A 17,525-nucleotide genomic window follows, 5' to 3' on the forward strand; every position below is an offset into this window, starting at 1 on the left:
GGGCTCAGGTAATGGTCCCAGGGTCCTGGCTTCCTCCTCTCTATCTGCCTGCCTCTCTGCCTACTTGTGATCTCTGTCAAATAAAAATCTTAAAAAAAAAAAAAAAAAAGAGAGAGAGAGAAAAAAAAAAAAATAAACCTTTTTCAGAAATGCATGAAAATACAGCAAACAATTCTTGAGGCATTCAGAAAGACAGGAAGACAACAGTTTAATTCATCTGGGGGTGCCTGAGTGGCTCAGTTAAGCTTCCAACTCCTGATTTCAGGATTGTGAGATCGAACCCCACACTGGGCTCTGTGCTCAGTGCGGAATCGGCTTGGGATTCTCTCTCACCTTTTCCCTTTGCACCCCCCCCCCGCCAACTGCTTTTTCTCTAAATAAATAAAATCTCAAAAAAAAAAAAAAAAGAATCTGAAACCTATAGTAACGTATTTCTTTCACCACTGGCTGGTTATGATAGATCTCTATTCAGAGGTCTGACAAAACTTCTGCACTAGTTCACAGGTAAAGAAGTATATGTGTAATGTTTCACACAAAAGGAAACACAACTAAAAGACGACTGCTGTAATTATATTTAATACATAATAATGTAAAATTATAACTAGCCATTAATACAGACTCCAAATCTGAATATCCCTCAACTGGCTTTATAGGTTACCACAAAAAGTAATAGCCCAACCTAGATAATCCACAGTACAGCAGGAAGCTGAGTCCCCAAGGCTTCCCAGGCTCTACTAAGCCTCTCCTTACTTTCCTTAACTGTGAATACCTGACTTTCCTTAACTGTGAATTCAAATATCTGAGCAACTTCTAGGTGCCAGACCCTGGCTCAATGCTAGAAAAATGAATAAAACAAAGACTTGGCATCCAAGGAGTTCTAAGTCCAGTGTGAGGAGATAAACTATAAGGAAGTATACAGTAAGAGAGGTAAAAACACAGTAGTTAAGAGCCAACACTGGTCCAAAATACCTGAAAGCTACCTCTTCAACTAGCTATGTGGATCTGGGTAAGTTTTTCATTGTAAAATGGGGATAATAGAACCTGCCCTACTGGCAGATTACATGAAATAATGGTGCACACAACAAAGTAATAAGCCCTCTATACTGTGAGCTGCTACTATTGCCAGTAAAAGTGCTATTACTGAAATATGACCAAAGTGCTATGGGAGCACAGAAAATCAACTAATTCAACTTAGGAAGATGTCAGAGGTGACACCAAAACTTTTATATTGAAGACTATAAAAGTACAGTAGCAGGAATTCAAGACAGCTAAGAGCATATGCAAAACCAAAAATTAGGGCGCCTGGGTGGCTCAGTGGTTAAGCCGCTGCCTTCGGCTCAGGTCATGATCTCAGGGTCCTGGGATCGAGTCCCGCATCAGGCTCTCTGCTCAGCAGGGAGCCTGCTTCCCTCTCTCTCTCTCTCTCTGCCTGCCTCTCCATCTACTTGTGATTTCTCTCTGTCAAATAAATAAATAAAATCTTTAAAAAAAAAAAAAAAAAAAAAAAACCAAAAATTAAAAAAAGAGCCTAGCAAGGCACCAGGGTGGCTCAATCAGTTAAGTGTTCACCTTTGGCTCAGGTCATGATCTCAGTCAGGGTCCTGGGATCAAGCCCCACTCTGCTTCCCTGATCAGTGGTGAGTCTTCTCCCTCTGTCCCTCCCCTTGCTTATTTTCTCTCTCAAATAAGTAAAATCTTTTAAAAATTTTTAATTAACCAAAAAAAAAAAAAAAAAAAAGAAAGAAAGAAAGAAAGAAAAGAGCCTGGCATGTCCAGGTTAATAAAAGAAAACTGAAGGATGGCAGAACAATGAAGTGAAAAGAAAAGAGATACACCTTTTACAATGGCACCAGATGCTCCAGTTTGGTTTTTTGGGGTGGGGGGGGCACCTGGATGGTTCAGTTGTTAAGTGGCTGCCTTTGGCTCTGGTCATGATTCCAGCGTCCTGGGATCGAGATTCACATCGGGCTCCCTGCTCAGTGGAGAGCCTGCTTCTCCCCCTCCCTCTGCTGCTAACCCTGCTTGTGTGCATGTGCGCGCGCTTTCTCTCTCACTGTCTGTCAAATAAATAAATAAATAAATAAACAAACAAATGAATAAATCTTTAAAAATATAATAAAGTTATTAAAAAGAAAAAAAGATTTCATTTTTAGGGGCACCAGTATGGCTCAGTTGGTTAAGTGTCTGCCTTCAGCTCAGATCATAATCCCTAGGTCTTGGGATGGAGCCCTGCATCAGGCTCCCCGCTCAGTGGACAGCCTGCTTCTCCCTCTCCCACTCCCCCTGCTTGTGTTCCCCCTCTCAGAGTTTCTCTGTCAAAAAGATAAATAAAAATCTTAAAAAAAAAAAAAATGCTACTTGGATTAGATAAATATCTCCAAAATATCCTGGCACAGGGCCCATACCAACGAACAGAGGCTGATAATATCATCACTAGCTATCACAGCAGTCAACTTCTGCTGCTCCAACAGTCAAGGGTAAGTTTATAGTACCCAAATTTGACAACATCCAGTAGAAGTACCATCTCCTCTCCCATCTACCTTTTTACTGACACAAATGAAAATGGACTGATTTTATCTTATTTCTTATCCTTTATGATGCCATGCTAATACATGGGCACTCAATAAATGTTTGGGAAATGGAACTGTCTGGTAAACCTATGCACAGTGAAAAGGCCAGCAAGAAGTCATAACTAAGTAAGTTTATAACACCAAGAGGTTACCAGAAAACAAAAATGATAAACATACCAACCATTTCCTACCAGATAGGTAACTGGTAGAAAATGCTGCCATGTATTAAAGGGAAACAGTGCTCTGCATACTGTAGATAAAACTAACACTCATCTCCTCAAAAAGAGACCAATCTATACACCACAGCAAAAAGAACACTACCAAAAAAATACAAGATAAATTACAAAATAAATCAGAAGATAAAGTTCAAACCCCTGCTCTGAATTAGGCAAAATAATTTATCTGGGCCTCAGTTTCACCATCTCTAAAATAGAGTTCCTATCTAATCTATCTACCTCACTGAGCTACTGGAAGAAATTAGACAAGAATGTATCGGGCGCCTGGGTGGCTCAGTGGGTTGGGCCGCTGCCTTTGGCTCAGGTCATGATCTCAGGGTCCTGGGATCGAGTCCTGCATCCGGCTCTCTGCTCAGCGGGGAGCCTGCTTCCTCCTCTCTCTCTCTCTGCCTGCGTCTCTGCCTACTTGTGATCTCTCTCTGTCAAATAAATAAATAAAATCTTTAAAAAAAAAAAAAGAATGTATCTAAGCACACTTACTAAACCATAACAGTATACAACTACACAATATTACCATTCTTATATCCAGGTTAGATGATTTTACAACACCCTGAAGTCTTAGTTCCCTAACTTCCTTTCTTATGATCTTGTCCTCCATTCTACTTTAGCCGTTTCACTATCATGTCATTACCAATAATCTCAAATCTTTCATAATCTCTATTTCAAGCACTATGCTCTACCAACTGTAACAGCTCATTCCCTCTAGTACCTCCAACTCCAATAATTCTTTTGTTTTTAACTGAAGTGTAATTAACAATGCTGTATTAGGGGCGCCTGGGTGGCTCAGGTCATGATCTCAGGGTAGTTGGATGGAGCCCTACATCAGGCTCTCTGCTCAACAGGGAGCTTGCTTCCCCCTTTCTCTCTGCCTGCTGCTCTGCCTGCTTGTGATCACTCTCAGTCAAATAAATAAATAAAATCTTTGGGAGAAAAAAAGTTCTATTAGTTTCAGGTGTACAATACAATGATTCAACAAGTCTACACATTACTCAGTGCTCATTACAGTAAGTAAACTCTTAATCCTTTTTATACTTTTCCTCATCCCCCACCCACCTCCCATCACTCCAACAATTCTTAAACCCCACTGCAGACTACAATCCATTGATCCAACTTTTTTTTTAAAGATTTTATTTATTTATTTGACAGAGAGAGATCACAAGTAGGCATAGAGGCAGGCAGAGAGAGAGAGAGGAGGAAGCAGGCTCCGCGCTGAGCAGAGAGCCTGATGCGGGACTCGATCCAACTTTTCCCTCCACCCCAAAAGTCCTTACTTATCTCCCCACCCACCAAGCTTACAATCACAGTCCGTTATTATAATCCCTCTCTTGCCCCCACTCACATTAACTCTGGTTGATGAGCACTGGTTATCACAGCTTTAACTGTATATACAGCACATCTAACAACTGTGTCTGAATTAATCTTCCAATAAGAACAACCGTGTTGGGCGCCTGGGTGGCTCAGTAGGTTAAAGCCTCTGCCTTCAGCTCAGGTCATGATCCCAGGATCCTGGGATCAAGCCCCAGCATCAGGCCCTCTGCTCGGCAGGGAGCCTGCTTCCTTCTCTCTCTCTCTCTGCCTGCCTCTCTGCCTACTTGTGATCTCTATCTGTCAAATAAATAAATAAAATCTTTAAAAATAAATAAATAAATAAATAAATAAAGCTAGGAACATTCCTGATTAGAGCATTAAAATAAAACTTAATTGTTGTAGCCTCAGCTTTCACTTTTTCCCTATGTACAATGGCTTAATCATTGTTCAAAGAGAAAAACAAAAACAAACAATTCTACCTGTTCCAATTCTATACTTTTACCCTGGCTATTTTCTCCAACTGAATGCCTCCCTATGATCTCAGGGTCCCGGCATTAAGCCCCACATCTGGCTCCCTGCTCAGCAGGGAGTCTGCTTCTCCCTCCACCGCTCCTGCTCCAGAGTGTGCATGTTCTTTCTCTCTCTCTCTCGCTAATGAATAAATAAAATCTTAAAAAAAAAAAAAAAAAGATGTAGTCTTAGCTTTCAAGATCCAGCTTAAATGCTACTTTCTTCATAAAGGCATGCCCAACCATTCCACTTCAAGAATTCTCTCATTTACTTTGAACTTTTTATTTACTGACTACGCTGTTCACCTAACAATCCTGCTGATTTTGAGTAGTAAATACTATTGTTACTTTTGTTACCTCTCAATCTAGGACAAAAAGCTCCTTTTCTTAGCCTCAAGTTTTCTCTATACACACACACTTCTTAGTACAACTACTATTCAAATATTATTTTAACAACCTTTTTAAAAGTAAGTTTAGTGCACCTGGTGGCTTAGTTGGTTGGGCGACTGCCTTAAGCTTGGGTCATGATCCCTGGGTCCTTAGGATCAAGTCCCCCATTAGGCTCTCAGCTCAGCAGGGAGCCTGCTTCTCCCTCTCCCTCTGACCCTCCCCCTGCTTGTACTCTCCCTCCCTCCCTCTCTGCGTCAAATAAATAAATAAAATCTTTAAAAAAAAATAAGTTTATATACTAGAAAATATTCTGAAGGTAATATATCCCTTGGTATCTCTTATGCAGATACCCTAAGGCAGTTATTAAACCAATTAAATTTTTAACCATTTTTGCTCCTTCTAAGATACTTCATAATTTTTCTTATAGCATTACTCAAAGCAATAAGGGAAATTACTGACTACAGCATATAAATGCACAAGCATTAGCTTAAGCTTTTTATCTATATTATCCAATTAATTTCTTGATTTTTGATCAGTATTATCTACAAAAGGTTGAAAAAGCAAGCTACTTCTCCCTCATCAACACTAAAAAATATTCCTTGAACCATAAGATAAAAGTACTAACTTTTCCAACAAAAATTATCTAAAATATCATTATCTAAAATATCAGTCAGAAAATATGAGCGATGATTTTTTCTATTATAACTAAATCTGAAAAAAAAAAACTAAATCTGAAGGGCTGTTTTGTATTTCAATTCCATAAAACAGAGAGATAAACTGAATTCCTCTTTGAAATCAACTGTCAGAGAAGGATGATAACAAATAACTGAACCCTAATGAGATGAGACCAAATTAATATTACAAAGACATCTTCTGCTTGTTTGAATGATGCACAACTTAAGATTTATCTTACCTCGACACTACTAGTAAAAATTAAAATTAAGTTACAGGAAACTACTATTTTGGCCCTAACTTTAATTTCTTACTATCTAGGGCACTTACTAAAATATTATATGCTATTAACCTACATATAATGCCAAAATAACTGTGGCTACTTTTTCTTCCATAAATTCCTATATTATGTATAATATATTAAATGCATCTGTTAAATCACAGAGAAATCATTTAGTATGACAATATAGTATATTCTTTCAGCTGCATATATTTAAATTTTTGCATTAATTAATACAATGCATTAAGCACATTCAGATAGATTTCCACAGTTAAATGGACAATTCACTTTTTATAACTGGAAAATCATTACAACATCTTCTGGTATCCACTGCAATATCAAATCAATGACTTCTTTCAGTATCTGTTGTGGTCATTTGTAATTCCTTTGGTAATTAACCATGAGTCAGCTCTCACTTAATGCTAAACGGCGATGCTAATATGAAAAGGGATTTAATGCCAGACATACAAGCAAAAGTACCAAACTGTTTCAGGGAAGGAATGTTAATAGAATTCAAGAACTGGATGTCTACTTCAAGCTGGAACCCATTTACATTAATAAAATATTAGAAACTTATTAAGTCACAAGAAAAAAAATGAAATCTCCACATGGGTTTCAAATCCATAATTCAAGATCTCATGAACTCCTAATCCTTTCCAGAAAATGGTAATTTTTTTTTTTTTTTTAAAGCAAACTCCACCACTCAATGTGGGGCTCAAACTCGTGACCCTGAGATCGAGTTACATGCTGGACTGACTGAGCCAGCCAGATACCCCAGAAAATGGTCATCTTGGCCACAAGAGAACACTGTCCTTTTTTCATTTTATCATATACCTAAAGAGATGGAAATTACATGGAAATATATCTCAGCTATGAAGCAGAAGAATCAGTATAGCTAATTATATATGAGTCTAAAAAATTTTTTAAGTCACAAATTTTAGTTCTGGTTATATAAATTATCATAAATATCTAAGAAAATGGGAAAAAAGAGTTTCTGTAGTACTCTAATGGGAATTGTGTGATACAGATAGAAAAAAATGGAATGAATACAACAGGGTCACCTATTTTTCTGTAATGCTGATAGCACTAGAACAGCCCTGTAAATAATCAGCCTAATAATGAATCTGTCTAGATCAGTTTCTTCTTGGTCTCAATGCCTACTTTGAAAACAAGTAAGCATACTGTCACATGAAGCCCTGTGATCGCAATTCCTGCCAACCCCATTGTCCCTCCAATGCAACTTATGTTTTTCTCTGTGATGTTATTCCTTAACTGTCCCTTTTCCAGTACCCTTTACCTTGAATATTTACCTTAATCCTTCAAATAACCACCAGAGAACTTTCCCTTATGCTAACCTTACACGGTAACTCTTGAACACCTGAAAATATACTAACCAATAATTTTGCATTTGTTAATAATGACAATTTATCAACAGTATTTTGATGGTACAGCCTTGGTTCCAACCCTGTCCACCTATATAATATATATGGGAAAGGGAGTAGTAATGATTTTGCATAAATTTCAGTATCCCAAGCAAAGTGCACACTGATTTCCACAACTAGTGGCATCTCTTCCAGATGATGGGAGACCCTGGAAGCAGAGTCTTCCCCGTGTCATCTGTCATCTCCACCACGTCTACATTAGAATGCAAGATACCACACAGAAAATATACTAAGATGCTTCTGTGATCAAAGTATTTTAAAACTGTAACCTTCTCATTTAATGGTCTCAACTAAGAATTATCTGAAGGTCACATCCTGGTATCATACATGAAATACCAGGACTCTTACATACTACATAAAGTAACACATGACTTATTACTATTTACCATTATGATTACTTACATATAGTATAGAAAACCCTTGGGTAATTTTATTTTTACTATGCACTTTAAGACTTTTATTCTCTTCTTTTATTACTCATTGATTATCATAACTCCTTTTTATTAGAAATCTAATGCAAAACACATTCAGAACAAGAATGAAAGGCTACTTTAAATCACCAGTTATCTGCAGGAACACGAATTGAAGAACATATTTCCTCATAGCATTCAGGAGCATCACCATTAACAGCTACACAACCACTAAACACTGAGCAGTGTAACAACATCTTACAGTTGTACATCTCTGTACAAACAAAACTTTCTTTAGGGAACCTGTAATTCAAAGTACTGAATACATCTATATCTTAAGTTACATATACTACGTATTTTCCATTAGTTTGTGTAACATTTTAATCAGTGAGCAAATATGCCTTAATCTGGTAAATGTAGGCATAAGTTGTGTCTCATTCAGAAATTGAGGGCGCCTGGGTGGCTCAGTGGGTTAAGCCGCTGCCTTCGGCTCAGGTCATGATCTCAGGGTCCTGGGATCGAGTCCCGCATCGGGCTCTCTGCTCAGCAGGGAGCCTGCTTCCCTCTCTCTCTCTCTCTGCCTGCCTCTCCATCTACTTGTGATTTCTCTCTGTCAAATAAATAAATAAAATCTTTAAAAAAAAAAAAAAAAAAGAAATTGAGGTCAGATTTTTAAAGCAGTAGTCAGAATTAAAACATTAAAAAATAAATACGAGTCTAAACCACAAAGATTTCCAAAGATAAAAAAAGATCACTTAAAAAGACCACACAAGGGACACCTGGGTGGCTCAGTCGGTTAAGCATCTGCCTTTGACTCCGGTCATGATCCTAGGGTCCTGGGATGGAGTCCTGCATGGAGCTCCTTGCTTGGCGGGGAGCCTGCTTCTCCCTCTACTTGCTCTGCCTGCCACTCCCTCTGCTTGTGTGTGGGCTCTCTCTCTCTCTCTCTGACAAATAAATAAATAAATATTTTTTTAAAAACGCCACACAAAACAATGTCTAAACTAAAATAACAGTTAACAATATGTCCTCTATTATAGTGTAACTCATCACTGTCAGAAGTCTCCTTCTAAGTCCTTGGGAGAACAAGAAACCGTTCTGGACAAAAGGGAACACAGTAAAAACTAACTGTATAACCTCTCTAAAAGCTCACTTATTCTTCATAATTTGTAAGTTTATCCTCTGTATTTGATGACTCAATTAGTTATATAAAATATGTAAGTGGCAGTAGAGATAATGGCCATGTGCATAGGTTCAAGAGTCTTAAGAGCCAGGGTGGGACTCTAGGTGCTGCCATCTACCAGCTATATATACCTGGCCAAGTTATTTAACTCTCTGTGCCTCAGCTGCCTCATTTGAAAAAGAGCGTTAATAGTACCTACCTCATAGAGTTATTGCAAAGACTATGAGAAAATACACATATAGTGTGTAGAATGGTGCCTATTTATTATTAAAATGAAGTTAGTGAAAATGTTTAAATGTATGTTCTTAATAATGATTACTCTTTATATTCCTAAGTGCTTCAGGTGCCATGCCACCATTAATTAAGCTCCTCACCATACTACATAAAACACCTTTGAAACTTCAGGTGTTCCCAAATAAGTGAATCCACCTCTGACTCCATACTAAGTTCAAGATACCACAAAATCTCCAAAATTTGCAAGTGATGGTAAATTGGCAAAGAGTGAAATTTTATCATTTTTAGTTATCTTGCCAATTTAAAGCCAAAAAAATGACAGTCATCTAGAACTTACTGGAGAAGATACACAGAAAAATTTCTAGTGCTGTAAGAAGATCTTTTTAAAAGCAACAGGATCCATGCACTCTTCGGAAACCTACTTTGGATTTGTTTTCAAATGTACTCAATGGTTTCACCTTGTTTATCACTCAAAATCTTAAAAGGAGGCCACATTTAATTTTAATAATCCAACCTCAAAATGTTTTAGATGTACTATATACAGGAGCATGCTCTTACATTTTCTCCCTAATAACTATAAATTGAAGGATATCATTAATGAAAATCAGTATTTTTTCTTATTAAAACATCCCGAAGAAATACTACTTTAAGTTTTTTTTTTTTTTTAATTTATTGTAGTTGACTATTTTAAATAGATACTTTTTAGAAATGTTAGTACAGCGGCGCCTGGGTGGCCTCTGCCTTTGCTCAGGTCGTGATCTCAGGGTCCTGGGATGGAGTGCTGCATCGGGCTCTCTGCTCAGCGGGGAGCCTGCTTCACTCTCTGCCTGCCTCTCTGCCTACTTGTGATCTCTGTCTGTCAAATAAATAAATAAAATCTTTAAAAAAGAAAATAAAAGAAATGTTAGCACAGGGGCATCTGGGTGGCTTAGTCGGTTAAGCATCTGCCTTTGGCTCAGGTCAGGATCCAGGCATCCTGGGATCGAGCCCCACATCGGGCTCCCCCTCTCCCTGCTTTGCTCTCTTGCTATCTCTGTCACTATGTGTCTCTATCAAATAAATAAATAAAATTTAATAAAAAGAAATAGAAATGTTAGGGGCGCCTGGGTGGCTCTGCCTTCAGCTCAGGTCATGATTTCAGGGTCCTGGGATCGAGCCCCACCTTGGGCTCCCTGCTCAGCAGAAGTCTGCTTCTCCCTCTCCTACTCCCCTGCTTATGTTCACTCTCTCACTGTGTCTCTGTCAAATAAGTAAATAAATCCTTAAAAAAAAAAAAAGAAAGAAAGAAGTAGAAATGTTAGTATAATAATTTACAAAAGTTTTAACATCTTTTAGTTGTCTAAAAGGTTTTCATTCCCAGTTCCCTATTTTACCCATATTAGGAGATCTGAATTTTAGAAAACCAACATTTTCCTAGCTGCAGGAGTTGGGTTATTCCAACATACAAGCAGAAAAAAACCTTAAAATACACGTACTATCTTCATAGAACTACCCATCAGGTTTCAGATAAACCCAGCTAGAATATCAGAAGAGAAAGTCACCTTACTAGAAAAGGCAGAGGCTTTCTCAATTTTTTCAGGTGACAGCATTCACAATCTGCTATTCAGGTGTCAAATTCTTTCAAGGCCCTGCAAATCTGTTTAAGTCAGCTGAAATTCTGTGATTGAGCCATTTTCCCTCATCACTTAATTGTCCATGTTATTTCTTTTCAATTTTATTAGGTCACCTTGAAATTTCCTCCTCTGAAAAGCACTTGAGATTTTAGTTAACAGGTCTCTTTAAAATAATTACCAATAAAAGCCCACACATCTTGTAGCCTACTCACGCAGGAGCTCTTTAAAAAAAAAAAAAAATCTCAGGGATCAAATGGCTATATAAGAACTGCTTCAACTTCCCTGCACCTGCACTATATTCTTAAACACCTTGAGATCCTGTATTGTGCTGCAGTTAGACAGCAGGCGCATGATCACAAGGTTTTTCAACAGCCCCTTGATCCCTTACTGCTGCAAAACTTATCACAAGCGTTCCATGCACTAGACTGTTGTTGTTTAACTGCTTTGTTTACCAACTCCATCATCTCAGGGAACGCAAACCCTTCAAACTGCCTTCTGAAACGTATCTAGAGTATCCCATGTTACTCGGAGGAAGATCTGCAGCGGGATAAAAACTTGAGTTCTGATGTTCATTCTCCTGACCCAAATTGCTGTTGCCAGGATATGCGGTAGTAATGCAGTGTTTTCTTTGAGACTCTGAGGATGTATTTTACCCTAGAAACAGCCAATTTCTACTAAATCCCTTTTAGTCGCCGAGATTTCTGCGATAACAATGCTCAACAGGAAGGTATTTTAAAACAACTGAAAGACGCGTTATTCTAATTTGGCCTTTATTTTTCCCTCGATAATAACCTGTCATCACAAGGACATTTTTCCATATAGCATTTGCAACTAAAGAAAGAAAAAAAGGAGCTTCTGGAGCTAGTTCTCACGCGCTAAGGAAGTCCCTTATCATTAACGCTTCTTAAAATCTTTCGAGGGAGGATTTGGGGCTAAGCTTACAGCGACCACAGTCCTGTAACTTACTCTTTTCCAAGCAAGATGAACGGTCTAATAACAGCAACATTTACGCCTAGAGAAATCTCAATGTTTGACCAACCAAGGAGGCGGCTGATACCTCAAGGATCCTTTTACCATGGGAAGAAATGGAAAGCCACACAATGAAAGGGATTTAGCATACTGAGGATAGACGAAGGACGACCGAAGAAGAGCCGTGCGAGCAAATCCCAGAAATTCGGAAACCCTGGTCTCAGCAACACCCGCCCGAAGCCCTCCCAACCCATCCCTCTTTTCCCCCCGGGAGCCCGCCCGGCGCCTTCACAGGCCCGGAGCACCCGAGGGCAGCACCGTCCCCAGTCTGCGGCCCAACCAGGCTTCCGAAACCCACCCGAGCAGGCCAAAGCTGCAAACCCGGCGGTCTGAGCTTAACAGGTAAGAGAATACGAGGTGAGAGGAGATGCGGCCTCGCCTCAAGCTGGGAGGCCCCTAGAGGAATTGGGAGGCGGGAGAAGAGCAAGCCAGTTCGTAAGCCGGAGCAGAGCTTGGAAGAAAAGAACTAGGAGCGGGGAATGAGGACGTGCCGGCTCCGCCAGCGCCTTCCCGGATTCTCGGCGACGCCCGTGTTTACCTGAAAGTCTCGATCCTCGTTGAAGCGGGAGAAGCGGTCCGCCATTTTGCCGCCTTCACTCCTCTCAGGACGACGCTCTCCGGTTCGCTCCTTCCCTCCCGCGACACCCGCCCCCTCGCTCCCCTCCCCAATTCCCCGCCTCCTCCCACGCCCACCCGGCGCGCGCAGGCGAGGGAGGGAGGAAGCGAGAAAGGGCGTCTAGAAGAGAGCCCCGTCGGCGCAGGCGCCTTTCAGCCCTGGAGGCGGAACCTTCCCTTAAATCCCCTCTCCGCTCGCGGCCCAGAGCGACCCCGACGGCAGCGCGTGCGCACTCGCGCCGGAGAGCGGCAAGCGCTTCCGGAGAGAAAGGTTACAAGGGCGCAATACGCTTACGTCGGGATGTTTTCCACCTGCTGGTTTCCCCGACTAGGGTCTATTTTCTTGCCCTCTCGTCTTCGTGTGTGTGCAGAAGTCCATTCTCTGCTTTATTCACTACATAGCAATATAATGCAGTTTGAAAGCGCGGGTTTTGGAGCCAGACTACTTCGATTCCCAGTTTGCTCTGAGGATTAAATGGCAAGCAGACAGGAAAGACCCCTTTTCTCGTGAGGCTTACGTTCCGGCGGGGAGATGTCAGATACATAGTAAAAATAATTACATAATTTTAAATGTTGATGAGTGTTACAAAAAATAAAACAGCACAGTTATGAGACCTCTGAAATGACCTTTGGCCTTTGAGGAAAAGCAAGGGGCAAGGCTCCCCCCACACACACACATCCCTGCAGCTTTCAAGCAAAGGGAACTTTAGACCCACACGCCCCTCGACTGCTAAGAGTTGCCATTTTTAGGATATTATTATTAGAGTATTTTTCAAGAGACCGAAGTTGGTCCAAATCAACTAAAGCTCTCTGGCTTTCAGTTTTCGTTTATAAAATAAGGAAGTTGAATGTAGTAATCTCTACTGCCACAGACCCAGCAATGACTGTGGGTTATGATTCAGACTTTTCCATCCTATGGTTTTTCTGTGGACCTCACCCAGTCCTCCAGCTCCCTCAGCCAAAATACATAAAACAGGTAGGAGGGAGTATGAGGACTTCCCTGCTTTTGAAGAGAGTAGTTGACAGAAATCACAAAATGGAAAATAGCCCTTACGCTACCGTGAGAGAGTCAAGTGGAATGTAAATTTTGGGAAGGATGTGTATCTTCTATTCCTTTGTTACCCTTTGCCTCATCAAACCCCAGTCCAAGCAGAATACAATTGTAAGCAGTGGAAAGAACTCTGAGAGGAAGAACACAGACTGTAAACATTGTAAAGAGATTGAGGGTATATGTGGCAGATTGAATCAACATGGATACACATGAGGCATTTACCTCTTCTCCCTCTCAGCCCTACTAAGATGACAGTAAAAGGATGAGAAGGGTGAACACCTGGGTGGTTCAGTTGGTTGAGGGCCTGACTTCTGCTCAGGTCATGATCCTCCTGGGGCCTGGGATCAAGCCCCCATCAGGCTCCCTGCCTGGCCAGGAGTCTGCTTCTCTCTCTCTTCTGCATTCCCCCTGCTGGTGCTCTCTGCCTCTATCTCTGGCAAATAAATAAATAAAATCTTTTAAAAATAAATAAATAAAAATAAAATCTAAAAAAAAAAAAAAAAAACTTGGGGGGGCCTGGGTGGCTCAGTGGGTTAAAGCCTCTACCTTTGGCTCAGGTCATGATCCCAGGGTCCTGGAATTGAGCCCCGCATCGGGCTCTCTGCTCAGCGGGGAGCCTGCTTCCTCCTCTCTGTGCCTGCCTCTCTGCCTGGTGATCTCTGTCTGTCCAATGGATAAATAAAATCTTAAAAAAAAAAAAGAAGGAAAGAAGGAAAGGAAAGGAAAACAAACAAACAAACATCTTGGAACCTGGAGAGCACAGATAAATGGAAATGACTTTAGTAGAATAGAGAAAACAACATCCTAGAGTGGGAAAGCTGGGAAACAAGTTGACTAAGGCTAAGGTGTACCACAAAAATTCAGGAATTGGAATCACTAGGTACCAAGATGAAGAAGTAGATGGAGTTGAAAACAGGACTTGTTACAAGGCACTTTAGAGAGCAGTAAAACGCTAAACCCCTTTTCCCACCCAGGTAGTAAACTGGAGGGTTCTCCCCTGAAAAGACTAAACAAAGAGACTCTTTTAACGTATCTGGCACAGATAAGGAAATAGATACCATGCTGTATATGGGAAGGTTTGGTAAAAGCTAACATTCTGGTTGGGGGCAGGCTTCTTCCAGCTCAGTGGGGAAAATCCTACACATACCAAAAATAGGACTGGAGTCTCCCCAACTTACAAAGGTCATGTTCTAGTCCAGATATCCCACAGAAAAGTCCATCATTCCAGAAGCCCCAACCACACACAGCTTCCACTCAGCTCTTATGTATGAATGTATGCCAAAAATAACCAGACATTGGTAGAAACCTGTGAGACAGAAACACCCCACCCCAAAACAAAGCAAAACAAAGTTAAAAAACAGCAAGTGGAATTCAGAGGAACCAGAAATAATGGAAATAGTAGAAGAAGCCATCAAAAGAATTGTAATCAATATCCACAGAGATAGGAGATTACCTCAGGAAATAAGGACAACAGGAAGCATCGGATGCCAAAAAAGAGAAAAGAATATTCAGAGATTAAGAAGTAACTTTTGGGGGCGCCAGGATGGCTGTCCTTAGCGTCTGCCTTCGGCTCAGATCATGACCCCAAAGTCCTAGGATCGGACCCCAGTTCAGGCTGCATGCTCAGCAGGAAGCCTGTATCTCTCTCTCTCACTCCCCCGATCGTGTCCGTTCTCTTGCCGTGTCTCCGACAAATAAAAAAATAAAATCTTTAAAAAAGAAAAAACAACTTTTGAAAGTCAAAATGTCTTAAGCAGAAATGAAAAATTCAATAGAAGAGTTAGGAAATAAAATGGCAAGAAATCTCCCAAAAGACAATATAAAGACACCCTGGTCCAAGCCACCTTTACTTTCTCCTTAATCACGGCAAGAGCTCCTAAGTGTTCTGCTTCCACCCTGACCCCCTACAGTAGTCAGAGGAACTATGGTGATCCTGTTACAAGGTCAGTTAGATTACATAAGTCCTCTACTGCAAGCCTCCAGTGGTTTTGCCTGTCATTCACACTAAAAACCATCATCACCTCACCTCTCAGACCTCATTCCTCTCTGTCCACTGTGTCCCTTCTCTCTGGGCACACTGACTTGCTATACCTTGATCCCAAAGGCCTGCTCCTGTGTCAGCCTGCCCCACTTAGGGGCTATGTATATGTTGTTCTTGCTGCCTCATTCTTTCCCAGATATCCACCCATGTGGCTTGCCCCTCACCCTATGGTCTTTCCTTGAATATTAATTTCTCAGTAAGATCTTCCCTGATCACCCTGTTTAAAATCACAGAGTTCAGGGGCACCTGGGTGGCTCAGTAGGTTAAGCTTCTGCCTTTGGCTCAGGTTGTGATCTTGGGCTCCTAGGATTGAGCCCCACATTGAGCCCCACATCGGGCTCTCTGCTTAGCAGGGAGCCTGCTTCCTTCCCCCCTCTGCCTACTTGTGATCTCTGTCTGTCAAATAAATAAATAAAATCTTTTTTAAAACCCCAAAATCACAGAGTTCAGTATTCTGAACTTTCTAGCCTCTTTCCCTAATTTTATTTTTCTCCTTAGTACTTACCACTTTCTAAAATGTAATGTTAATTCCATGAGAGCAGAGATTCTCTCAGGTCTACCCCCTTCTTTTTTTTTTTTTAATTTTTTATATTTTATTTATTTATTTGACAGACAGAGATCACAAGTAGACAAAGAGGCAGGCAGAGGGAGAGGGGGAAGCAGGCTCCCCGCTGAGCAGGGAGCCTGATGCAGGGCTCGGTCCCAGCACCCTGAGATCATGACCTGATCTGAAGAGGCTTAACCCACTGAGCCACCCAGGCGTCCCTTTTTTTTTTTTAATTTTTTAAAGATTGTATTTATTTATTTGACTGAGAGAGACAGTGAGAGAGGGAACACAAGCATGGTGGAGCTGGAGGGGGAGAAGCAGGTTCTCTGCTGAGCAGGGAGCCCAACGTGGGGCTAGATCCCAGGACACCAGGATCATGACCTGAACCAAAGGCAGACACTTAACAACTGAGCCACCCAAGCTCCCCTCTATTCCCTTCCTTATCCTTAACCCCTAGAATAATAAATGACACATAAGGGGCACTAAATAAGGATTTTTTTAATAGATGAGAAGAAAAATAAGGAAGAACATATAAGAAAATAGAAGGATCAATCCAGTATCTGAATAGCAGAGTTTCCAGAAAGAACAGAGGGGAGATGAAGAAAGAGCATATTAAAGAAATAGCATGTAACCTTTTTCTGGTTCATGTTGGGTCCCCCAAAAATGGGGACCCCAGTAATGGGTCCGTGATTAAAGGAGCAAGACTGATACAAAGTAAAAGTCAAGCAAAGCTTTATTTCACGCCAAGCATCAAGAATCAAACCGACAGTCAAACAGACCAGTCAGGGCCGCCCCTTACAGAGAGGACAACCCCTCCCAGCTTTCCAGACTAATTTTTATAGAGCAAAGGCCATGTGGTTGGGCCTGGCCACACATAGGTGGCCAATTAAATTGTAACACACAGATAAAGCTGCATAGTCATGCTAGGTGACCAACTGAATTACAAGTTACCCTAGTAGACATTTGAACCAGCCTATCACCTAGCTCAACAGGTGTGGGGCTGCTCTGGCTGAATAAGCCCTTACAGTTCTAAGGGCCTAACTGTCCAACCTGAGAGGGCCCAGCACAATGGATGGAAAAAGAGCTTGCTGCCAGGTACAGCACTGTGAAACTTCAGGACACTGGGATAAAGAGAAGCTCTTACAGGTTTTCAAAGAAGAAAAAGAAGTCACATATGAAGGATTGGAAATTGGAATGATCCTTTTCTCCAAAACACCAGAGTAAGGGGTAATGCCCTGAAAATTCTGAGAGGAGGGTTTTGAACCTAGAAATCTATATCCACCCAATCATTATTCAACCATGAAAGAGGAAAATGACATTTAGACCTGCAAGCTCTCACAAAAGTCCATTTTCCAAAGATCCTTTCCTGGAAGCCACCAAAAAATGCTTTACAGC

General features: G+C 40.9%; 1 protein-coding gene across 1 annotated transcript in view; it reads right to left on the reverse strand.

The window, feature by feature from the left end:
* GPATCH8 (G-patch domain containing 8) overlaps positions 1–12,670 on the reverse strand; it is a 113,964-nt gene extending 101,294 nt beyond the window's left edge. The window contains exon 1 of the mRNA XM_004772527.3: positions 12,415–12,670. Coding sequence (XP_004772584.2) covers positions 12,415–12,459 — 45 coding nt within the window. The 5' untranslated portion in view covers positions 12,460–12,670. The remainder of the gene's footprint in view (positions 1–12,414) is intronic.
* Between the last annotated feature and the right edge of the window lie 4,855 nt (positions 12,671–17,525).

The sequence above is a fragment of the Mustela putorius genome, unplaced genomic scaffold (genome assembly GCF_011764305.1).
Source record: "Mustela putorius furo isolate JIRA1106 unplaced genomic scaffold, ASM1176430v1.1 tig00000487_pilon_pilon_pilon, whole genome shotgun sequence".
In the NCBI taxonomy this organism is placed as follows: Eukaryota; Metazoa; Chordata; class Mammalia; order Carnivora; family Mustelidae; genus Mustela; species Mustela putorius.